Source organism: Rhinopithecus bieti, unplaced genomic scaffold, assembly GCF_001698545.2.
Source record: "Rhinopithecus bieti isolate Rb0 unplaced genomic scaffold, ASM169854v2 scaffold_5260, whole genome shotgun sequence".
NCBI classification, from domain to species: Eukaryota; Metazoa; Chordata; class Mammalia; order Primates; family Cercopithecidae; genus Rhinopithecus; species Rhinopithecus bieti.
In genome coordinates this window covers 6,568,979-6,595,205 of record NW_016805896.1, presented here as the reverse complement: position 1 = coordinate 6,595,205, position 26,227 = coordinate 6,568,979, and the positions used below count along the sequence as shown (strand labels likewise).

At 34.4% G+C, this 26,227-nt stretch overlaps 1 protein-coding gene across 1 annotated transcript in view; it reads right to left on the bottom strand.

The window, feature by feature from the left end:
- The window catches only part of CCDC178 (coiled-coil domain containing 178), a 528,736-nt gene that overhangs the window by 437,464 nt on the left and 65,045 nt on the right, over positions 1 to 26,227 (bottom strand). The window contains exons 6-7 of the mRNA XM_017873932.1: positions 17,115 to 17,254; positions 2,690 to 2,712 (exon numbers count right to left, since the gene is read on the bottom strand). Of these exons, the coding sequence (XP_017729421.1) occupies positions 2,690 to 2,712; positions 17,115 to 17,254 (163 nt within the window). The remainder of the gene's footprint in view (positions 1 to 2,689; positions 2,713 to 17,114; positions 17,255 to 26,227) is intronic.

Genomic DNA, 26,227 nt, shown 5'->3' with positions numbered 1-26,227 from the left:
CTCCGTCCGAGAGCTGTACGGGTGACTCTGGGGGCCCCTTTTGTCGGGGGCCAACAGACCTCTCCCTACCCACCTTCTTCCCTTGAAGCTAGGTGACCAAAATAAACTTGCAGTTTTGCTCCTACCCTTGCCTAGTCGCTGGTTCTTTTGTACCCGCTCTGGTGGTCTTAGAAAAACAAAACAATAGGGACACAAATAAGAATTACAAAACAAAAATACACTTATACTGGATTTAACACTTACATTTGAAGTTAACTTTATTATTGTTTATTGTTTTATCATATGGCTTCCAGTTACCCTCTAGTGTCCTTTCATTTCAGCCCGAAAGACTACTTATAGGATTCTTATAGAACTGGACTGCTAGTGATACACCCCTTTGGTTTATCTGAGAATGTCTTAATTTCTCCTCTCTTTTTGAAGGATACTCTTGCTGGATTCAGAATTCTTCATTGGCAGTTTCTTTTTATCTTCTGGCATTTAAATGTGTCACCCCACTGCATTCTGACTTCCACAATTCCTAATGAAAAATTCACTGTTAATCTTACTGAGTGTTCCTGGTACATGAAAAGTTGCTTCTCTTGTGCTGTTTTTAAGATTCTCTTTGTCCCAGGCATTTGACACGTTAACTAAAATGTATATTGGTGTGGATCTGTTTGACTTGATTTTATTTGGAGTTCACTGAGTTTGATGGATGCATAGATTTAAGTCTTTATCAAATTGAGGAGTTTCTTAGCCAGTGTTTCTTCAAGTATTTTTTCATTCTCTATCCCTTTCTTCTCACACTTTTTGACTGCTATTATGCCTGATGGTATCCCTTAGGCTTATTAGGCACTTTTAATTTTTCTTTATTCTCTTGTCTTTCTTCTTTCTTAGACTAGATAATCTCTATTAACCTATCATCAAGTTCACTGATTATTCTGACTGCTCAAAGCTGCTACTGAATCCTTCTAGTGAAGTTTTAATTTCAGTTAGTTAATATTTTGGCTCTAGATTTTTTTTTTTTTTTTTCAGACAGAGTCTCACTCTGTCGCCCAGGTTGGAGTGCAGTGGCATGATCTTGGCTCACTGCAACCTCCGCCTCCTGGGTTCAAGCGATTCTCCTGCCTCAGCCTCCTGAGTAGCTGGGACTACAGGTGCATGCCACCATGTCCAGCTAATTTTTGTATTTTTTTTTAGTAAAGATGGGGTTTCACCATATTGGCCGGGCTGGTCTTGGACCCCTGATATGATCTACCCGCCTCGGCCTCCCAAAGTGTTGGGATTACAGGCATGAGCCACTGCGCCCGGCCTAGAATTTCTATTTGGTTAATTTTTATAATTTCTCTTGTGATTTTACATTTGTTGAAACATCAGTTTTCTGCTTTAGTTATTTGTTCATGGTTTCCTTTATCTCTTTGAAGATAATTTAAGCCATTGATTTATCTTTGTCCAGTAAGTTCAAATTTTGGGTTCCCTTGAGAACAGTTTATGTGAATTTATCCTTTTTCACTGTGAATGAGCCAAACTTTCTTTTCTTTGCATTCTTCATATTTACTTTTGAAAACTGGACATTTTGAATATTTTAATGTGAAATAAAAACCAGATTACACCATTGGATTTGCTATTTCTGTCTGTAGTGGGTTATTGTTTGTTTAGTGACTTTTAGGAACACTCTTTCATAAGGGCTGTATTATTTCTCATGTGTAATCATTGAAATCTGTTTCCTTAGCTTACTGGTGAGCTAGTGTTTTGTGTGAGTTCTCTTAAATGGCTGGCAACAAAAGAAAGGAAAAGAAAACAATGCTTTCCAATCTTAGCAGATTTGGTCTGCCTTAGGGTAATCCTTCCAGGCTTGCCTAGGCTGTTTACAACACTGACTCTGCCTTCAATTCCTGCCTATGCAGATCTTAAAGGTTAGCCAGAAGTAAGATTAGGATCTTCTCAGTATTTCTTGAACATTTTTCCAGGCCTCTGTGCTCTTTCAAATCTCCAGTATATTGAGAGATTTTCCTTCAGGTATCTATCTCTTTTTCCAACTTATTTTTTCACAGGAATTTTGGTCTGGTTAATGCTTGTCCTAGCTGTTATCTGTAGCCTCAGACTGCTGTGGCAAGTATAGGCCTTTAAACGCTTTTTGCAAACACTGCCTGTAAGTAGCCCCAGCCTTGTGATTGCTCCAAGTCAAGCAAAGTCCTTATGCTAGTCTTTCTAGGAGCTATCAGACCACTCAAACACAATTCTTTGAGAATGATGTTCCTATTATTCCCTCTGGCACTAGGAATCTGCACCACAGGTGTGCACTGCTCTCTTTCTAGCTGCCACCAGTTTGAAGGCTGGAGAATGCGGAGCAGGCAAATTACAATGCCACAGTGCTCTCTAATGCAATGCAGCAGCTTCCTTCTTCATTGAATTTTCCCCTACTGGTTATTAAATTTTTACTGGATTCCAGATTTCTGCAAAAGTCGATTCTGACCAATGTTTTGCAAATTTCATAGTTGTTTTGTGAAGGGATGGAGCTCTGGAGATCTCTATTTTGCCATTATCAGTGATGTCCTAATTCTCATATTTTAAAAAATATATTGTAATATCTATTGTGAAAAATCTTGCATTTGATTTTCTATTCCTTTTGAAGTTAAACTGGATTATAGCAGATGACAGAAATTTTGACATTAAAAATAAAATAGTTTTAAAAAGCATGAAATTTTCTTACCATTCTTCAAAAGAAGTTTCAAACTGTCAAAACAAAAGATCTCAATAAAAATCAAATCTTAAACATATTAAAAAACAGTGAATAAACGTCACTTAAACTTGTCAATTCTCTTTACATATCTCTCTCTACTTCACTGTATTTTTGTCTACTTAATACTCTCGGTTGTGTAAACCAAAAATAAAATTCTAAGCCCCCCAACTGACTGAGTAGTTTCCCCCAACTCTTGGCCAAGGGGACCCCAAAGAAACCTAAAAAACTAGTTAAGGACATGATGGGAAAGGGGATTAGACATGCCTCATTATGACCTCCTGCCTTTGTAATCTAGACACAACAGACCAGCTTTAAAATTAAAACAAAAATCTTAAGATAAACAAAAAAGACTCTTTGTAGCAATAATATACCAAATTCCCACCTGATTCTGATATAGCATCACATGACAGGTAACAGGCCTTGAAAGAAATCAAAGTATTTCACTCCAAAATATATTTCTTTGACATATTCTGAAACGGTCCTGCAAAACTGTCTTTTGTGGCAGAAATTTGCATTCTGTAGAGAATCTCTTGCCCTTACTAGGTCCTTTTAGTGAGCCTGACATCTCTCAAGGTCTGATATGAGACATTCACCATCTATTCTCTCTGAAGCCTGCTACCTGGAGGCTTCATCAATATGATAAGAACTTTGGCTTTTNCTGCCTTTGTAATCTAGACACAACAGACCAGCTTTAAAATTAAAACAAAAATCTTAAGATAAACAAAAAAGACTCTTTGTAGCAATAATATACCAAATTCCCACCTGATTCTGATATAGCATCACATGACAGGTAACAGGCCTTGAAAGAAATCAAAGTATTTCACTCCAAAATATATTTCTTTGACATATTCTGAAACGGTCCTGCAAAACTGTCTTTTGTGGCAGAAATTTGCATTCTGTAGAGAATCTCTTGCCCTTACTAGGTCCTTTTTAGTGAGCCTGACATCTCTCAAGGTCTGATATGAGACATTCACCATCTATTCTCTCTGAAGCCTGCTACCTGGAGGCTTCATCAATATGATAAGAACTTTGGCTTTTTCTTTTCTTTTCTTTTTTTTTTTTTTTTTTTTTTTGAGACGGAGTCTCGCTCTGTCGCCCAGGCTGGAGTGCAGTGGCTGGATCTCAGCTCACTGCAAGCTCTGCCTCCCGGGTTTACGCCATTCTCCTGCCTCAGCCTCCCAAGTAGCTGGGACTACAGGCACCCGCCACCTCGCCCGGCTAGTTTTTTGTATTTTTTAGTAAAGACGGGGTTTCACCGTGTTAGCCAGGATGGTCTGAATCTCCTGACCTCATGATCCGCCCGTCTTGGCCTCCCAAAGTGCTGGGATTACAGGCTTTTTAAATTTCTTTTTTTAATGGTGAATTCAACAATTCAGGCAAGTCATATCTTTCAACCAATTATCAATCAGGAAACCTGAATTCACCTATGACCTGGAAGTCCCCATTTATAGCTGTCCCACCTTTCCAGACTTAACCAATGTATAACTTGCATGTATTGATTTATGTCTTTCCCTGTAACGTCTGCTTCCCTAAAATGTATAAAATGAAGCTGTAGCCCAACCACCTTGGGTTCATGCTCTTGGGACCTCCTGAGGCTGTCATGGACCATGGTTTTTAACCTTGGCAAAATAAACCTCTAAATTGATTAAGACCTGTCTCAGAAACTTACTGGTTTACAGTTGTTTCCCAAGAAGTACACAAATCTCCTATCTATTCATATTGTTTTATTCTTAACCCTACCTAATTGTTCTGACCTTTGTCTCTGTAATTCTAAATCTTACACATTCATCAAGGGACACGTTCAAATGCTATTTATTCCCAAAAGACTTTCCTAACAGTCAGAAGTACATGACATCTATTGAATTTTAATGTGTTACCAAAGAGTGGTGAATACAAAATTATACGTGAGTTCACATATTTAGTGTTCCATAATATTATGCCTTTTCTGGCCTATAAAGTCATTGGCAGGGGTTATTTTCTACAGATATATTCTAAGAGTACCTTGGGTTGTACAAGTCATAAATTATCAAAAATGCAAAACCAGAATGTTACAGGTTTCATAGATTATCTCTAATTCAAGATGTTTATTTGGCATACATCATAGAGTATATTTATACAAACCTCAGTGGTATAGCCTACTACACACTTAGGCTATATGGTATAGCCTATTGCTCCTAGGTTACAAACATGCACAGTGTGTTACCACACTGAATACTGTAGGCAAGTATAGTACAATGTATTTGTGTATCTAAACATATCAAAATATAGACAAGGTACAGTAAAAATACAATAATGTAATCTCATGAGACCACTGTTGTATATGTGGTACATCATTGACCAAATCATGAAAAAGACTAAATTCATATACATAATTAAAAAACTGATGAATGCAATTATGTTTAAAATCCCAATAGATTTTTTCATATAATATGACAAGCTTATCCTAAAATTTATATGGAAGAGCAGTGTATCAAGAATACCCAAAGAACTCTAAAAAGGTAAAAAGAACTACCACACCAGATATCAAAACATATTATGACTCATGTAAATGAGTGAAACCAGATATTGGCATAGGGAGATAAAATTGACCAGTGGGATGGAAAGGGCCAGAAATAAGTAAAATCATATATGAAACTTTGATGTATGATGGATATGGTATGGCTGATTTATAAGAAATGACTGGATTTGAAATAAAATCAATGTGGAAAAACTAATTTTCCTTAAAAACTAAAATTAGCCATCTATTCCATTCATATGCAAAAAGAAATCAATTTCACATTGTTAAGCAAATCTCCTAAGAGAAATTAAAATTTTAGTAGCTATAAAGTAAAACTGTCATAGGATTGTGGTATGGAAATTCTTCTTAAACAAGACACAAATCACTTAAAAGCAAAAGTAAAGTGATAAATTTAATTACATTAAAGTTCATAAAGTAAAAAGACACGTCACAAACTGAGAGAAAGTGTTTAAAACACATACAACTTACTAAAGGTAACAAGTTCCTACAAGTCAATAAGAAAATACAAGTAAACCCAAAAGAAAATGGCAAAAGATAAATTGGCATTTTGCAGAGAAGAGAATAAAAATCCAGTGAGCATGTTAATAAGATTCTAAACTAATTAATAATCAGGAAAATGTTATTCCTTGATTTTGGAAACTGGCATTCACAGTCCTGCATAATGCAGAAACCTGCATGACGTTGATTTACATGACAGTTCTAAGAAGCCATTTGAAGTTGAAGTATCACAAGAGTCAGGGGAAAATTGGTTAAGAGGCACTTCAGTGAATTGTGATATAATTATCCAAAACTTCTGAAGTCTTCAACAAGTTAGCAATAATTAATATTCTCAGTGTGATCTTCTTTATAACTCAATAGAAAATCATTTTATAAAGATAAAACATTATCACTCAAAATTTTTGAAGGAGAGTGCAATTTCATATGAAGAAATGTTTTAAGGTAATATATCAAAACATCACCTTAGCAACAGTGTTTAGAAGTAACAAAGAAATAATTAAAAAATTATTTTAGTCAGTCTTTGATCTGATATTTGGAGGCAAAATTTCCGGTACCTAGCATTTAAACACTATTTATTCAGGATATTGAAGTAGTTAACACAGAGAAGGCCTACAACTCCAGAGAAACATTTGAAGTCTTACATTAATAACTGTCTATCTGAAAATTTGGACAAATTTTAGAAGTTTCTCAAAGTCACTTTAAATTACTATTTTAAATAAAATTCCTGATTATAATTAAGCTTAAAATTTCACTTGTCATAAATAATTGTGGTATGTAGATGCTTTGATTAAAATATCTAATATAATCAATTATATCAAACTAAACACAAGACTGCATACAATTCTTATTTCTGATTTTATCAAAATAGCAAATGAAAACAAAGGTGGAGGGGGAGCTAAAACTGCCCGATTGGATGTAGTTTAAAAAATTATTACATTATAAGGGAAATGAAACACTTCATTTACTTACAGCTCTAAGCCACATTGCCCACAAACTTCTGCTTGATAAATCTAGCATTTTCATTGTCCTTTTTTATTTAGCTCTATATTTTTATTGGAAATTATTACCAAATATTTAAATATCTAAATGATATTGTTGAGACAAAAAGTATTCATAAAACCTTCTATTTTCCACTGCAAAATAAGAAAATAATTAACCTTATGTTAGAAATTTTTTTTAATGGATGATAACAAGTGCTAGTAAGGATGTAAAGAAATTAGAACCCATTTATATTGCTGGTAGGAATTTAAAATAGTTGGGCTATGGAAAATAATTTGATGCTTTCTCAATAAGTTAAATATAGAATCATCACATGACACAGCGGTTCCACTCCTAGGTATATACTCAAAAAAACTGAAAACAGGTACTTAATCAAATCCTTATATTATGTAATATATAATTATATAATACATACTACATGCATGTTCATAGTGGCCCTATGTACTTTAGACGAAGGTGGAAACAACCCAAATGACTATCAACAGATGGACAGATACCAGCTGTAGTATATGTACACAATAGAATATTATTCAGCTATAAAAAGAAACAAATTACTGATACACAATACAATGTGGATGGACCTCCCACATTATGTCAAATGAAAAAAATGCAGGTCACATATTGTATGATTTGATTTATACCAAATATTCAGAATAGATATAGCTATCAAAATTGAAAATGAAAAAAGGAAAATTATCTCTATTTGCAGATGACATGATCCTATAAGCAGAAAACCTCAACACTACACAAAAAAACCTGTTAGAACTAATAAATGAATTCAATAAAGTTGCAAGATACACAATCAATGTACAAAATTAGTAGCATTTTATACATGAATAATGATCTAGTTGAAATTAAGAAAACAGTCCCATTTATAATAGCATAAAATGCCTAGGAATCAGTCTAATCAAGTAGTTGAAAGATTTGCACACTAAAACTATAGAACATTAATGAAAGAAATTGAGCATGATGCAAATAAATGAATAAACAGGTGTTCACAAATGGGAAGAATTAATATTGCTAAAATAATCATAGTACTCTAAGCAATACATAGTTTTAATGCCATGTCTATCAAAATTCCAATGACTACTTTCACAGAAATAGAAAAAGAATATAAAATTAATATGGAACCATAAAAAATACCAAAAGTCCAAAATAATACTGAGGAAAAGCGTAATGTTGGAAGCATCAGACTTCCTGATTTAAAATTATATTACAAAGCTATCATAATCAAAACAGTATAGTCTTGGCATTAAAAACAAAAACATAGACCAATGGAATAGAATAGAGAGTCCAGAAATAAGTTAAAACATAGATGGACAACTAATTTTTGACATGGGCATCAAAAGGACACAATGAGGAAAGAATAGTCTCTTCAATAAATGATGCAGGGAAAACTGAATTTCTATCACCAACAGAATGAAATTGGATCTTATCTTAAACAATACACAGAAATCAATTCAAAATGGATAAAAGACCTAAATGTAAGATCAGAAGCCATAAAACTCCTAGAAAAGAACATAAAGGAAAACTCCTTGACACTGGTCTTGACAACAACTTTTGGGAATCACACCAAAAGCTCAGACTTCGAAGACAAAAATATAGAAATGGAAATGCATCAAACTAAAAAAAAAAATAAGAAAAGTCCAGTTACATACTGGGAAAAAATTAATTGGAAACCACATATCTGATAAGGAGTTAATATGAAAAATGTATAAAAAACTCTTAAAACTCATTAGCAAAAACCAAATAATCTGTTTTAAAAATGGGCAAAGGACATGAAGAGATGTATCTTCAAAAAATGCATACATGGCCAACAGGTATGTCAAAAGGTGCTCAACATCACTAATTATCAAGGAAATGCAAATTAAAACCACTATGAGATATCACCTCACACATGTAAGGATGACTACTATAAAAAAGACAAGAGATAAATGTTGGTGAGGGTATGGAGAAAAGGGAACCCTAGTACAACTGTTGGTGTGAAAGTAAAATGGTACAGCCATTAGAGAAAACTGTATGGACGTTCCTAAGGAAATTAAAAGTAGGACTACCACATGACCCAGCAATTCATCTTTTAGGTATACACCCAAATGAGATGAAAGCACCAGCTCGTAAAGATATCTTCACACTCACGTTCACTGCAGCATTATTCACAATAGCCAAGATATGGAAACAACCTGAATGTTCATCGATGAATAAGTGAATAAAGTGAATAAAGAATAAAGTGAATAAAGAAAATGTAGGGGGTGTGCTTGTGTCTCTGTGTGTGTGCACATGCACACATGTATGTGTGTGTATAATGTGTGTGTATATGTTTATGTGTGTATGTCTGTATGTGTATATATACATATATATGTGTATATCTGTATACACATATATACACACATATTAGCTATACATGTATATATACATATATATACACACATACTAGCTATATGTGTATATATACATCTATACGTATATAGCTAATATTCAGCTTTACAAAAATGGAGAGCCTGTTATTTGCCACAACATAAATAGCTCTGGCAGACATTATACGAAAGGAAATAAGGCAGACACAGAAAGAAAAATGTTGCATGACCTCACTTACATGTGGAATGTATTTTTTTAGGGAGTTCAAATACACAGGTAGAGAATGAAACACGGGTTCCCACAGGTGGCAGTCAGGAAGAGGAAATGCAGAGATGCAGGTCAGAGGATACAAAGCAGTAGATATGGAGTATGAATAAGTCTAGAGATCTAATGTAAAACATGAGGACTAAATACAATTGTATTATATTAGGAATTTTTGTTAAATAAGTAGGTATTTGCTGCTCTTGTTACAAGGATAAGGCACTATGTGAAATATATGAGACTAACATAGAGATATGTTAGCCGGCTTCACTGCAGTAACCATTGTACTACTATACTATCTATGTGTCTGTCTATATGTATCTCAAAACAGCATGTTGTAAACCTCAAAAAAACACAATAAAATTTATTTCAAAAGAAAGCAGACCGGTAGTTGCAAGACTTGGGTTAAAAAGAGAATTAGGAGTAAATTCTTAATGGATATGGGGTTTTATTCTGGAGTAGTGAACATGCTTTATACATGAACTCCCTATGCTATTTTCTCAATTGTTCTGTAGGTCAAAAGTGTTTTAAAAGATAATTTATTTAAAAAACAATAAAGTAGAGGAACACAAAACATAATTATCTAATTCAAGGAAAATATGTTTTAATAAAGCAAAAGAATATGGCTGGGGCTTTTGGGACACGGAGGTAAACCAAATCAGATTCATATGAAACCTCAAAGTTTTCATTAGAATTATGGCATCTTAGACTAAAAACCAAGAGACAGTTTAAAATGCAAAGAAGTATCTGAGCTCTCAACTTATAAGAAGCAGGAAGAAGTTTGAGAGAGGAACTCGGATCCATTTTCTACAGACATGAAAGTACCTCTGGAACCAAGAGTTCACAGAGTAAATCAAAGAGCCAGTGAGAAACACAGACCCAGGAAATTATTCCCAATGAGCAGGACTGGGCTCTAATACAAAAAAAAATAAAAAAATAAAAAAAAATTCATGGTCTTAGATTTGGGGAACCTGATACTAGATGGTGATGAAATGCAGAATTGTATGGATCAGTGAAAGCCTGTGTCTTCATTCTTACCCTTTTTGAATGAAGGGTTTATTGTGATTATTCTATTCCTTTTTCACTGTGTGTACTAAGTACGCAGGAGCAGTATTTGACTTGTCACTTTGGGCCATAGATCTGTGGGTCAAAAGAAGTTGCACACAGGGAACTTCATCTGTATCAGATCTGTCACAGAACATGTGATTATGGATCTTCATGATACCATAATGATATAGAACTGTTTTAAGAAAAGGTCATTTTAGTTTGCATTTGGGGAGCAGTATTAATGATGTGGCAATGGACTGACAGATTGCTACATAAATTGTCCCCCTATAATCTTGTCTCTTGGATCCATATCTACTCTAGTATTCTCCTGTGTTAACAGTGCGATCGACTGTGCTTTGCTTTGGTCAGCGGGACTTCAGCATACATGACACAAACAAAGCTTTGTTAAGCACATGTCTGTTGAGATTTGTCCTCTTGAAATATGCTCTAGCAGCCAACAACCATGTGAGTGAGACCATTTTAATCATTATTCCCAGTCGTGCTACCAGATGTGTATATCCACATGATTGGCCCCAGGCAAGAACCAGCAAAATTGCCCAGCTGAGTCCAGAACAAATGGCTGAATGGTAACTGCATAAATGCTTGTGTTCTAGCCACAAAATGTTGGAGTACATGTGTATATGTATGTATGTGTGTGTGTACCAAAAGATAAAAGAAAAAAAGATAAATGGTTACCTTGCTCAAAGTATTTTCATTAGAATGGGGGGAAAATTCTAGGCTGCAAAGAATAAATGAGTGATTGGGAGGTGTGGAATTAAAAACACTAAATATAGGCAACTTTTAGATGCTATGTGGAATGGAGAAAGAAAGACAAGGAGAGATATTTAAAGGTCTGCATAGAATTTTAAAATGTTCTTAAGAATAGGAGATACATCAGTATCTTCAATGTGGACAGGAGTTAAGAAAAAAAGGAGATTTTACAGACAGAATGCTGACAGAAGACACAACAGATGGAGCAAGATCTTTGCAAAAGTAGAAGATGCAACGCAGTGAGGGGAACAGCTCTAGGTGGGTGGGGGACAAAAAGAACAATATTTGTGGAGTTCAGAGATGTTCAGAGGTGAGATAACAACCATTTGAGACATTTCTGTTGTAGTTTTTTTTTTTTTGCAAAGAAAGAAATGAATGAGCTGTGAGGTAGAAGATTTAGAGGTTTGAACAAAGAAAGACTAGAGTAGTCACCACAGACTACTAGAAAAATTTCAGTTGACAAACAATAATTTCAGAGTACTATATGATGTACCATTGAGGTTGGGGACTATGGTTACATAATATCTCAAATTTTGTGTAATGTTCTCCAGTACCATTCAGCAGACCACGGGTGGGAGTGGGGATGGCAGATCATCAGAGACATTTGGGGTTGGCATTTTGTCAGACTACAAGGATGACAGGATAAAAAGTAAAGGACCAAATACGCCAATTGATGAATGTTTAGAGAGATGAATTGATTAGGCAAGAAACTAAAGGAAAATAGGAACCACAGAATAGGAAAGTAGATATATCAGCATTTGAAGTGCTCATAAGTTTCAAGTTAAATACAATAGAACTAATAGAATGAGAGAACTCAAAGTATGAGAAACTTAGTAAAGAGTCAGGTGTTAAATGTTATGTTTCAGAGTTAAAAAATAGATGTGAAGTGGTATAAATAGAGCCAAGTTTTCCAGTGAGAACGACAAACATTTTAACATTCATGTCTTTGGTCTTAATAGCTGACACACTGTGAAGAACACGATGTCATGGCACAGTGCTGAACCGGGTGTGCTTAGAGCTCAGATACACCTGGTCTGGATGCTGGCTCTGCCACTGACATTGGATCTTGGGGGAAATCAGCCTCTGAAACCATTTTCCTCATCTGCAACTGGAAATAATGGCAGTTTCTATCTCATAAGGTTTTAGTAAGAATTCAATGAAATTATGCATATTAAGTGTCTAATAAGTCTATATTTGGTAAACATTTTATAAATATTAGCTTTATTATCATTGTTGATGTTATTAATTTTGTACAATATATTGTTAACATTTTAAAGAATGCTTTTTAAATACTTTCTTTGTGTTGTTCTTTTAAATTACAGTAGCATCCTAATGACTGATATTGATTAAATGAAGAGGAAAATTTTAATTCTGTAGAGCTCACTTTAAATTAAATAAAACTATTTACAGCCTAGGCAGTCTAAGAGAATAAGGTAGAGGAAAAAATAAAACATAATCTTTTATTTGTATGAGAAGATATTCAGGTGATTATTTTTGTCATTGTGTGATGTTTCCAGATTCTTTGGAAAAATAAAATATAGGGAAAATTTTCATAGTAACTCCACTCTGAAGAGTTTTTCTTTGGAGATTCAAATTGCAATTAAACTGGAGTGGATAGAAAAGTCCGTGGCAGATGCATTGCTGCTAACCACAGGCGTCAGAGTGTTCTGACTACATTGGAAATCACTGTGGACAGAAAATTGTAAAAGACCGATCTTTCACTCATTTAATGTATATTATACCCAGGGTAGATGTAACCTTTATAATTACTTATAGAATTTTATCTAATGGGCCTGACGTGGTGGCTCATGCCTGTAATCCTAACTTTTTGGGAGGCTGAGGAGGGAGGATTGTTTGAGGTCAGCAGTTCAAGACCAGCATGGCTAACATAGTGAGACCTCAGCAGGAGGGGTTTAAGTAAACTTACACTTGGCAAGTACCCCTTTCTCTTTTGCTTGTTGCTAGGCCCTTCACTGGCCAGCCTGTCCTTCCTCATCATTGCACCAAACGTTTCTAACAATTAGAATCATAAGACATGAGATTTGGGTAATTTAGAGAGATAATTAAGCCAGTTGCCTGCTTTGACCTCCAACATTAAAATCCAAAGGAATTCAGATGATCTACAACTCAAAAAAAGAATTTTGTGCAATTCATGATGGAAGTGTATATATACAGATATAATAACAGCTTTATTGAGATAATTTACATAGCTTAGAGTTCATGAATGTATGCAAATCCACAGTTTTTAATGTAATGGCGGAGTTGTATAACCATTACCATAATCACAGATGACCACATATTTATATAACTGGGGTGAAGCCTCCAGCTGGTAATGACCAAGCATTGTTCCTCTGCCTTGCTTTGACCTCTGCCTAACCCCTGGAAACTGGTAAAAGGGTAGTCCAGCACCAGATATGTTACCAGACAGGCCTGGGACTGTAGGTAATGAATGAATATATATTCACATATATGTATTATATACAGATACATTTATAGACAGAAAAATGTCCCACTTCCTCTCATTTTTTTTTTACAGTCAGTTGACAACTTTACTGGGTAAAATGTTAAGTGGCAAAAACGTTGAGAAGAAATGTCCCTTTTCTGCATTTCCCTCAGGCATTCTGGAGGAAAAATGCATACAGCATACATTCATATTTAGTATTTTCTGCAGGTCATTATTCATTTTAAATATTTAAACATTTTCTCTATTTGTAATTTTTGTGGGTACATAGTAGGTGTATATATTCATGGGGAAAATGCAATGTTTTGATCCAGGCATGCAATGTGAAATAAGCAGGCACAGAAAGACAAGCATCACATGTTCTCACTTTCTTGTGGGATCTAAAAATCAAAACAATTGAACTCATGAACATAGAGAATAGATGGATGATTACCATTTTAAGTATTTCTTACACACATAACTCACTTTATGTGACATGAGGAATTATGCTTAGGTTAACTAATTCTGAATTATGACCTTTATTCACTTATTTGGAAATAATACATGCTATTGGCTTTGATTTCAAAAAATTAGAAGCTATCTTTTAAAGGGTTCTATCCAGTTGTGCCTGCTTAATTTTATTTTTGAGGAAATTTAATTTCCTATGTCAATGTAAAGTTGTCTAATATTACCAACATTTTTTGGTAATGCTATTGCTTTTTGCTAATATTATCCCTTTTTCCATGTGATAATGGGAAGATTTTTTTCTTATTGTGATAAAAAATTTTTATCAGAAAAAAATGTTTCATCTTTCAAAAAGATAGCTGGCCACCAGCTCATTCTTAAAATATTAGTTCAAATACTGCATAGATTTGAACTAAATATCTAATGGATAGTCCTCATCATTGCACCAAACATATTACATTCTATTTACCAGTTCAACACTAGCAAATCTAACTGCACAGTCAATAATAAAACAAAATACGATAATTTTTAAATATAGAAAACAGAAAATCTACAAAATAACCTTGAAAATTAACAAAAGTTTGTCATTAGCATTTATTTCGCAATGAATCTCCTTTCAGACAAAACTTGTATTTATTTACTTATAAACAAATTATTATCATTGTTGAAATTTTTGTCTAGAAGTATACTTATCTAGCATTGTTATTTTGTGTGTTTCTTCTCAAAATACCAACCAATATTCTCTGAAATGAGAATTAAGATCTCTCCAAGGATATAAAACAGAGGCTGAATGGACTTTGGAGTCAGATGGAGCTAAGTACAAATTCCAGCTCTAGTGCTCACTACCTGTGTGATGTGTACATATAAGGTATTTGACTTTTCTATGCCCTAGAATTCTCACCTGTACAGGAGAATTTCTAAAAAGGGCAAAAAAAAAAAAAAAAAAAAATCAGATATTTATTAAATGCCTAGAAAATAGGAGATGTTAGGTACATAAATCACCCTCACTATATGGAGTGGATAGGTGCCTCAGATGTATGCAGAAAAGAAAGGTTCTGTTTCAGCTCTTCATTTACTTTTTTATTCAACAGACAGTTATTGAGTGCCTACTATTTATCTGGCACTAATCTAGGCTCCAGAAGACAATACTAAAGAAGTCAGCCCTGGTGCTTCTCCTTTTTTGAGGTTTTTCAATGTATTTACATGAGAATAGCTCTTTTTTCAGCTTTTTAAAAGACAAGATGTAAAATATCTTGGCTTATTTTGTAAACTATTTTAACTAAGGTAATATTTTACCTGGTCTATTATCCATAGTGTCTAACAGTTTATCAACTGTTCAGAGCACTAAGTGGGATTCAGGAAAGAATATGGGCTTTGAAAACAGACAGAGGGTGTTTGAATCCCAATTCTGCCTCGTGACCTTGAACAAGTTGCTGAGCTGTTTTAAATTACTATTTCCCTATCTATCAATTAGGTATAACAACCATTCAATAGTAGTTTTGTAAGGTCTAAGAGCAATGATGTAGTAAAACATAATGTCTGACTTATATTAGGTTTTTAATCAATGGTAGCTGTTATAATTATTTATTAAAATACCTGTTTTAATTATGTATTAAAATACTGTTATACCACTTTACTAAATGGTAGTTGTTACAATTATTTATTAAAATACCTATGATTTTATCATTTTAACAACATGGGTAATTGTTAATTAAAACTCATAGGAAGTGTACAGCATATCATAGCAATAAATATTCACTTATTCTCTTTATTTCCTTGCCATAGTCTTCAAAGCCCAGGACACCATCAGTCCTGTAACCTATAAAGCATTCCTGAAGGGGTAATCTGATTTGGAGAAATATGGAAACAACAAAGGTAACAATGCTGATATAGAATGATACAAAAAATACAGAAGTAACAATGACAAATACATATTGAGTGCATATCATTTGCTGGTACTTGTTCTAACATAACATCATTATCTCTTCATTCCCATCTAAGGTCACTCTAAAGCCTGCAGTCTTGAAGACTATACTCTAATGGTCTCTAACAAAAGAGGTGACATCCTGGACTGAGAATTGTGAGTGGCCCATCAGAATGTTTGCTGAGCCAGATCCAGTAACAGTGGAAAGAAAAAAAAATAATAACACAGGTCTCTGGAAAACTGATCCCCCATAAGAGCAGTCTAATTCTGCATTAGTTGTTCAGAAATATAATCTTAATAAAAGGTATGAGAAGTGGTATTTTTTTGTCATTCTTAAATCATCCTTTGAAAATAATTGCCTTTCAAGATTGAACTCCCTTCAGAATCACAAAGGCAAACTTTTAACAGGTTAAAAAGACATAGAATCATTATGCTCCTTTTCAATAGAACTATTAAGCATTTCTTTAGAATAAAACAACTCATTAAAAAGGGCACACTGTCCTTTTATAAATCAATTTAATCATCTAATCAGTTTAGTGTCCCAAAAAGTATGTAAATACTACTTAATTTACTAGTCAAGTTGGCTTATGGAAATTACTACTTAGCATGATTGCCTCTGGATAAAGAATAAACAGGTAGAGAAAAAAACATCGATTTAATAAGGTCGTTTCACCCTTCTGGAGTGAGACTATCAAAAACATGTCTAGACTAGTAAATTATGCAACTGAGCAAAGATTCTTAAAAAGCATTCCAATTATCATTTTAAAAGTCCAAAGAGTTTTCTGGGTTNGTTTAGTGTCCCAAAAGTATGTAAATACTACTTAATTTACTAGTCAAGTTGGCTTATGGAAATTACTACTTAGCATGATTGCCTCTGGATAAAGAATAAACAGGTAGAGAAAAAAACATCGATTTAATAAGGTCGTTTCACCCTTCTGGAGTGAGACTATCAAAACATGTCTAGACTAGTAAATTATGCAACTGAGCAAAGATTCTTAAAAAGCATTCCAATTATCATTTTAAAAGTCCAAAGAGTTTTCTGGGTTCTTTAAGTAACCAACCCTTAGAGTGTCTATAAAGCTTACCAAAATATCAGCATTTTAAATTAGTCTCTTACCCTTTTCAAATGCTCCTGTATTTTGGACTCCACATCTTGGATGTGTGAAATCATTTTGTTGACACAAGGTGCTGGGATGTTTACTACAGCACAGCTGTGACGTCGGCATGGGTAGCTAAAGTAAATGCCTTTATTCACCCCTAAAGAGAACAAACAGAAGAAGTTCATTACTCGTTCTATACAAAGTAGTAAACCTTGACGTTCAGAATAAGCAAAAAATATTCTGCTTTATTAGTGCTAATACTCTTAAAGTTTCCTTAATAGAGAGGTTGATATATCTGTTAGAAAATTATAGAACAAATCTTCAAAAAATGTACAAGCTAAAATAAAATATAATTTATGATCTAATTCTGTAACAAATAAAAATGAACCTGAGAAGCCAAAATAAAACTTCAAGCAAAGTCAAAAAACATAGCATCATGAACTAAACATTGGGAAAAAATGAAGAAAAAAAAAAGGCAGAAAAAAGTTGACCCACATGTTACTAAATAGATTCTGAATCCCTTAAAAATAACTTTGAAATATATTTTAAATATTCCCTTCAAAGAGATGCCCTCTTCCAATGTAAATAATATCCAACTACTCATGCATTGAAGTTCTTCCTTAAATCCAGCATGAGTTTCTGTTGCTGAAAAAAAAAAAAAGCAGGTCTCCTTCATCCTCATAATAACCTCATTTTCTACCTTCCATTTCTGAAAATTGGAGTCTCATGTGAAGAGTGATTGATGTTCTCACTATAGTATTCAAGCTGTACTCATCATAAAATCTACTCAGTCCGATGTGCCTCAGTGATTCTAATCCTGGCATGTCCCAAATCGACTGAAGGTTGCAGAAGCACAGCAAAGTTGTCCATGAAACTCCACCAAAGTGCTTACTTGCAGTCCTTTTGACTCTAAGGACTCTATTTGGCTGGATTATAGTTGCAATCACTGATCTTAAATTTGGAGATGCAAAATATGCTCAGCGCCTCAATGAGAACAGTGTGATATCCTCATTACAATTGACCTTGAGGGAACAGAGAAATAATCCTGTTGTGTTTTGTTTCAATGCCAACCCACAGAGATGGTAAATACATTTGGTATCTTCATTTAAACTGCCATCTTTTAAATATCTTTTAAAAGAAGCCTTATAATATCTTCCTCTAGAAACACAATCTCTTGTAAAAATGGCATATTTCATTTATAAATAAAAGTGTTCAGTCTATTCTACAATGTTCAACTCTCTCTCGCGCGTGTGTGTATATATATATAACAGTGATCTTTTTATGAGCACTAAAAGTATGTGCCAGACATAAAGCTAAGCTAAAAATTTTTGATGCCACATTTTTTAATCCCCACAACAATCTTATAAAATGGGATTATTATTTTGATTTCATAGATGAGGAAATCAAGGCTTAGATAAATTATATAACTTGTCTAAGTCTATGGAACAGGTGGGTAGGAGAACTGAGCCTTGAACTAAATCTCCCTGGCTATGGAGTATAAGCTGTGAAGGCTGTTTTTATATTTTAAAAGTATGGCAAAATAAAGAGAAACAGTACTAAAAATATATTTCAGGGCATCCTAAATGTTTTGCTTGTTTTTAAATTTTGAATGTTCCTTCATAATATCAGTGCTGGTATCCTGTGTCTTTTAGTTTGCTTTGACCATACTCTGAACACATATACTTGGTATAATGATTTTTTTTGTGTTACATTCCATCTTTCCTCTTTAGTTCATAAACATATCTATCTATCTATCTATCTATCTATCTATCTATCTATCTATCTATCTATCTGTAATAGTCAAAAGACCAAAAGAACAAGCTAGTAAAAATTACATATTGATCTCCTATCCAAATATCTTGATAAGGGCATGTTAGCCTTCCCTTTAGAAATAAGAAGGTTTTGATACACATTTAACCAACAAGCTGTCACTGTTACAGTTAAAACATTTGTTTTGCTTCAATAAATGTGGAGAAAACAAGAACAGTAATGATTCCTTTTATATTTTTCCTGACTGTGCCACTCTCAACCTATTTTGTGAATACTAATTAATTTCCATAGCACTCCTATGGTTTAGGTTGAATATGTAACATATGGTAAAGTAATGGGAATGATGTACTATGAACTTAAATTTGCATTAAAATCTGTAAAAGACATGACATCCTAAGTAGCACAAGATTGAACCAAAATTCAGTAGTTCGTGTTACTCTTTTTATTCCATTGCAAGTATGGCATAAGTTAAAACTTTGAATTTTTAAGAATTTTACCCAGTTTAGGGTGACAGCATGATATAATCAAGACAGCTGAACTAGATGTCTGTATTTTCTTGACTGAACTGATAACTAGCTGTACATCTTTAGCTAAAACTATTCAGTCTTTAGGACTCAGAATTCTTAATAAATTAATGTATTGGTAAGATGTTATTTAAGATATTTTTCACCTAAAATTCCAAACATAAATCGAGGGAGCTCTTCCTTGTGAAGCCTGTGCACAATGGTCAGTGTGAGTATATAAAGAATTAAGTTCGGGCAAGACTTTCATCCTCTCTAAACATGCGCCTGACTGCAACTTCCTTGCCCAGAATTAATGCATAAAAGACAAGATCCTCCTGGCTCCAAGCCAGAGTTGAGGTTTGCAGAGACTCTGCAACATGAAACTTCCATTTGAGAAAAAATATCAACCAGCTGTTTGTGTGGGCAAATGAAATAGAAAGACTATGTTTATAAACTGTCAACTCTTAGTACTCATGAATTTGATCCTTATATAATTTATTCACCCAGCTCCAATAATTTAACACATTATCACAAGAGTCCTTCCTTTTCTTCTGCTTTTTATATGTGCTTCCTTTATGTATGTTACCCCAATTATTCTATCATCCCTTTATCTCAACTCAGAATGCTTAGGGAAAAACTCTGTTGAACATATATTTCCTTATCACATTGTTATCCCTTTTAACACCTTGGTTTTCTTTCCAAAATGCAACATAAGTCAGTGTTCTTGAGGTTAAAAATAATTTGTCCTCTATGCAAAGACTCTTTCATGATGAACATAAAGCATCTTTAATCTTTTATGGAAAACAAAGATCTCTTTAGCTTTTGTTATACATGAGAAAAATAAAATCACCTTTCACTGACATTAGAGTTATTACATTTTCATTGGACCTTACACTGTTGGAGACATTTATCACTAAATATCTAGAATAATACACATGGACTCTGAGAGTCGGAAGTGGCTAAAAACTGCTTCTACTCTAACCTTAGTCAACATGCAATGCCCCTGATCGGTGTTCACTAACTGCCAATTTCTTCTCTTCAAAATCTGCAACTTCAATACAATTTTTTTACTTGCCTTGTGGACTCAGGTCTCTCCACTACCTTGCCTGACCACTTCCTAAAGCTGTTATTCTATATCAAATTTTACTTTGACTAGCAATTTTTTGAATGAACTGTTTATACTGGCAGCCGCAATATCCTCATCTGATCTCTTCTTCAAATTACACTTTATATACAAATATTAAAATCCATCTTACATGGTTCCTTGCCTGTAAGGAATACTCAACTCTTTCAGACATGCACCTACACCACTTTTTATTTCTCTTCAGAGTGCACCTACACCACTTTTTATTTCTCTTTATAAGAATGGATCACATTGCATTCTGCTGTTATTACATTTATGTTTTCCTATCTATCTTCCCCATGAAATTTTACGTTCTTTCTAGAGAACAACTATATTAAGTGCCTTAAATGATTATCGAATAAATGAATAAACAAATCCTCTATAATTTTTTAAATTTTTTACCTGGCTGTAATCTGATTATTGTTCTATTCATGAAAACTTCATTATTACATCCCACTAAGCAGTATATCAACTACCATCCATGAAGGAGTAACTGATATGGAATTAGTTCTCCAGTTATAAGCAACTCTAAATCTGGATTTCAAAATATGAGACAACTGACATCGAAAAATGGGCAGTTCGAGGTTTTTATTTCTGAGAAAAGGGAAACTGATAAGGTGGAGTCCCACAATCACCAAGCTCTCTGCCGAGCGACAATTTCCCAACTACAATAAAGAGACCTGGGAGCAAAACAGAGCACAGTAATCCCGCTGAGTTGAAAAGCAAATATGAGTTTCATGGACAGTGGAAGCATCTGGAAGAGGGCAGGAACTCAAGAAGAGAGAGCAATGCAGAAAAGAGCCTCAGAAACACATGTGAGAGGCCCCTCTGACATATGGCATAGAATCCCTGACCAATAACTTCTACCCAGAATGTGCAGAGAAAATTCACAACTTAATATTCAGAAAATAGGCATAAGACTTGGACTCTTTACAAAAGACAATATACAAATGACTAATACAATGTGAAAACATGCTTAACATTGTTAGTCAACAAGAAAACGCAAATTTAACTAACAGTTCAATGCAATTTCACACACACTATAATGCCTAAAATTATAAAGGTTGGCAATGCCCTGTATCAGAGAGGATATAGAACAACTGGAATTGATACATTGCTAGTGGAAATGTAAAATTGTTTAAGCACTTTGGAAAATAATTTGACAATTTCTTATAAAAGTTAAACTTACCATAGGACTCAGCATTCCTCTTCTTTATATTTTCCCATGACAAATAAAATATGTCCACAAAAGAATTGTAAGTGAATGTTCACAATAGCTTTCTTGATAATAGTCAAAAATTGAAAAAATCTCAAATTTCCATTAAAGGCTAAATAAATTGTGCAATATTATTGATCAATAAAAATGAACAAACTACTGATATATGCAATAGCACGGATCAATATTAGAGACATTTTCCTGAGTCTGAAAAAGTTGGGCACAAAGAAGTGGCATAATTTCATTTATTTGAAATGTTAGAATGGTAAAACTAAAATCATACTGGAGTTGCGGGAGTGAGTGAAAGTAATCTTGTCTATAGAGGGGGCATGAACGAATTTTCTGGAAATATGGAAATTTCTATACAGTGTTTGAGGCGGTGGTTAAATGGATGTGTATGTTTGTCAAAAGTCATTCACTTGTACACTGTAAATGAGTGGATTTTATTGCATTTAAATTGTACCGCCATACATCTGCTTTATGAAAAAGACATCTAAGCATTTCCTAGTGACAGAGCTCAATAACCTTGTATCGTTCTCCTACTTTAAATTTTTATACTACAAAACATTGTAGACAGCCCTTCCTTGAAATGTTCTTTTAATAACTTTCTCTAGCTGCTTCTTCACCTACTTATTCTCATATTACTTAAACATGACTATTTGATAAGAAATAATCTTTTCCTCTACACTTTCTCCTTTAATCATCTCCTTTAAGTGCTTAACTCTCAACTAAACAACTTTAGACTTAACCTTGTCCTGAGCTCCTTGCCAAATGTACAAATTTCCCATATCTGTCCTTCCTAGACTCCCATCCTGGTATTGAGAGTAAGGAAGGGAGGTCTGGACCTGCAGAACCCTATGCAGAATGGGAGAAGCATGATAGATAAAACTAAAATGTACCCATTGAGAAGTTAATATACCACAAACAAGGAAATACATTCACAACAGTAAACTAAAATGCCAGAGAAGAAAGGCACAGAAGAAAAGGGACACATTTGTATGATTAGACATAGAGCTGGAAGGGATAAAGGAGGCATCCAGGGGAGCTCCAAGATGGAAGGGATCTGATACAGTACAAGCAGCGAAAATGATGCCTTGTACAGAGGATCCTCAGAAATGATTTGAAAAGTAAAAGAACTGCTATTAGTGGAAGGTATCCAAGTTACTGGTGGCAAATCTATACTGGTCTGCAGCAACTTCAATTCTTGCCTCCTCAGACAAAATAATTCGACTGAGAAGAATAAGGCAGAAGGACTGACCAAGGCAAGTTTCAGAACAGGAGTGAAAGTTTTATTAAAAAGCTTTAGGACAGTAAGGAAAGCAAGAAAAGTAAAGAAGAAAAGTACAATCTGGATGAAGGCCAAGCGGGTGACTTGAGAAACCAAGTGCGCAGCTTGACTTATGGACTTGGATTTTATATGTTGGCATACTTCCAAGATACTGCATTACTTCTCCCCACTCCTGAGATTTTATCGGGAAGCTGCTGATGAGTTTAAGGTGTTTTCTGTTAGGGGACTGCCTTTCTCTGGCACTGGCTGTGAGCAGTTATTACTTTAGATAAACAGTTAACAACTGCTTGACCATCACCTGACAGTCACCCAAAACTCCTGGTGTGTTGAGGGAGGGGTGGGGGAGGGGAGTGGGCAGGAGGGGAGAGCCCTCTTTTGCCTTGCTCATACCTGAGAGGCTACCTATTGTAACAGAATAAGAAAGTAAAGATGTTCCAAAATAAAACTTTTGATTAGCCTTCCCTCTGTCCCCAATCTATTTGGAGTCTTTTTTTCTTTTTTTTTTTATAATTTCTACTTTTATTTTAGATTCAGGGAATGCATATGCAGGTTTGTTACATAGCTATATTGTGTGATGCTGAGGTTTGGGGTATGATTGCTTCTGCCACCCAGATATTGAGCATAGTACATAATGGTTAGTTTTTTAACCTTTGGCCCCCTCCCTCTCTCCTCTCTACGGTAATTCCCACTGTCCATTGGTGCCATCTTTATGTCCATGAGTACCCATTGTTTAGATCCCACTTATAAGTGAGAACATGAAATATTTGGTTTTCTGCTCCTTTGCTAATCCACTTAGGATAATGGCTTCCAGTTGCATCCATGTTGCTGCAAAGAACTTGATTTCATTCTTTTGTATGACAGTATAGTATTTCATGGTGTATATGTACCACGTTTTCTTTATCCAATCCACCATTGATGGACACCTAGATTGATTCTATGTCTTTGCTATTGCGAATAATGCTGTGATGAACAAATGAGTGTATTGTCTTTTTGGTAGAATGATTTATTTTCTTTTGGATATATATCCAGTAACAGGATTGCTGGGTTGAATGCTAGTTCAGCTTTTAGTTATTTGACAAATCTCCAAACTGCTTTCCATTGTGGCTGAACTAATTTACATTCCCACCAACAGTGTGTAACAATTTTCTTTTCTCCGCAGAGTTGACAGCATCTGTTGTTTTTGGCTTTTTAGTAATAGCCATTCCGACTGCTATGAGATGCTATCTCATTGTGGTTTTCATTTGCATTTCTCTAATGATTAGTGATGTTGAACATTTTTTCACATGCTTGTTGGCCATGTGTACGTTTTCTTTTGAAAAGTGTTTATGTCTTTTGTCCACATAATGGGGTTGTTTCATGCTTGTAATATGTTTTAAGTTCCTTATAGATTCTGGATATTAAGCTTTTGTCAGATGCATAGTTTGTGAACATTTTCTCCCATTCTGTAGGTTGTCTGTTTACTCTGTTGATAGTTTCTTTTGCTGTCCAAAAGGCTTTTAGTTTAATTAAATCCCACTTGTCAATGTTTTGTTTTGTTGTAATTGCTTTTCAGGACTTAAGTCATTAATTCTGTCCCAAGACTGATATCCAGAATGGTGTTTCCTAGGTTCTCTCTTAGGATTCTTATAGTTTGAGGTCGTACATTTAAATCTTTAGTCTATTTTAAGTCAATTTTTGTAGATAGTGAAAGGGAGGGGTCCAATTTCAATCTTCCGCCTATGCCTAGCTAGCTATCTCAGCACCATTTATTGAATAGGGAACCCTTTCCCCATTGCTTATGTTTGTTGACTTTGACAAAAATGAGATGGATGCAGGTGTGAGGTTTTACTTTTAGGTTCTCCATTCTATTCTATTGATCTATATATCTATTTTTTGTGCCAGCACCATGCTGTTTTAGTTACTGTAGTCACGTAGTATAAAAACAGGTACAATGATGACTCCAGCTTTGTTCTTTTTGGTTAGAATTGCTTAGACTGTTTCAGTTCTTTTTTGGTTCTGTATGAATTTTAAAATAGTTTTTTCTAGTTCTGTAAAACATAACATTGGTAACTTTATAGAAATAGCATTGAATATGTAGATTGCTTTGAGCCATATGGCCATGTAATTGACATTGATTCTTTCAATCCAGGAACACGGAATATTTTTCCATTTATTTGTGTCATCTATGATTTCTTTCAGCAGTGTTTTGTAGTACTCCTTGTAGAGCTCTTTCACCTCCTGGTTAGAGGCATTCTTAGATATTTTGTTATCTTGTGACTATTGGAAGTACATATAGAATTGCTGCTGAATTTTGTACATTAATTTTGTACTGTGAAACTTTACCGTTTATGAGTTCTAAAAGCCTTTTGGTAGAGTCTTTAGGGTTTTCTAGGTGTACAATCATATTGTCAGCAAAGAAACAATGATTTCTTTTTGACGTCTTCCTGTTTGGATGCCTTTTATTTCTTTTTCTCACCTGATTACTATGGCAAGGACTTCCAGTACTATGTTGAATAGGAGTAGTCAGAATGGGCATGCTCATCTTCTTCCAGTTCTAAAGAGGAATGCTTCCAGCTTTGGCTCATTCAGTATGATGCTGGCTGTGGGTCTGTCATAGATGGCTCTTATCATTTTGAAGTATATTCCTTTTATGCCTAGTTTCTTGAACATTTTCATCATGAAGTGATATTGGATCTTATCAAAAGCTTTTCCCACATCTATTGAGATGATCATAATGTTTTTCTTTTTAATTCAATTTATATGGTGAATTACTTTATTGATTTGCATATGTTGAACCAAACCTGCACTCCAGGAATAAAGCCTTACTTGATCATGGTGAAGTAACTTTTTGATGTGCTGCTGAATTCAGTTTGCTAGTATTTTGTTGAATATTTTAGTATTTATGTTCATCAAGGATATCAGCCTGTTGTTTTCTTTTTTCATTGTGTCTTTGCAAGGTTTTGGTACCAGGGTGATGTTGGCTTTGTAGAATTAGTTTGGGAGGAGTCCACTTTGATATTTTGTAATTGTTTCAGTAGGATTGATGCCAGCCTTTCTTTGTATGGCTGGTGGAATTTAGCTTTGAATCAACTTGGTCTGGGGCTTTTGGTGGTTGGTAGGCTTATTACTACCAATTTAATTTCAGAATTCAATATTGATCTGTTCAGAGTTTCAACTTACTCCTGATTCAATCTGGTGAGACTATGTGTTTCTAGGAATTTATTCATTTCCTCCAGCTTTTTTTTTTTTTT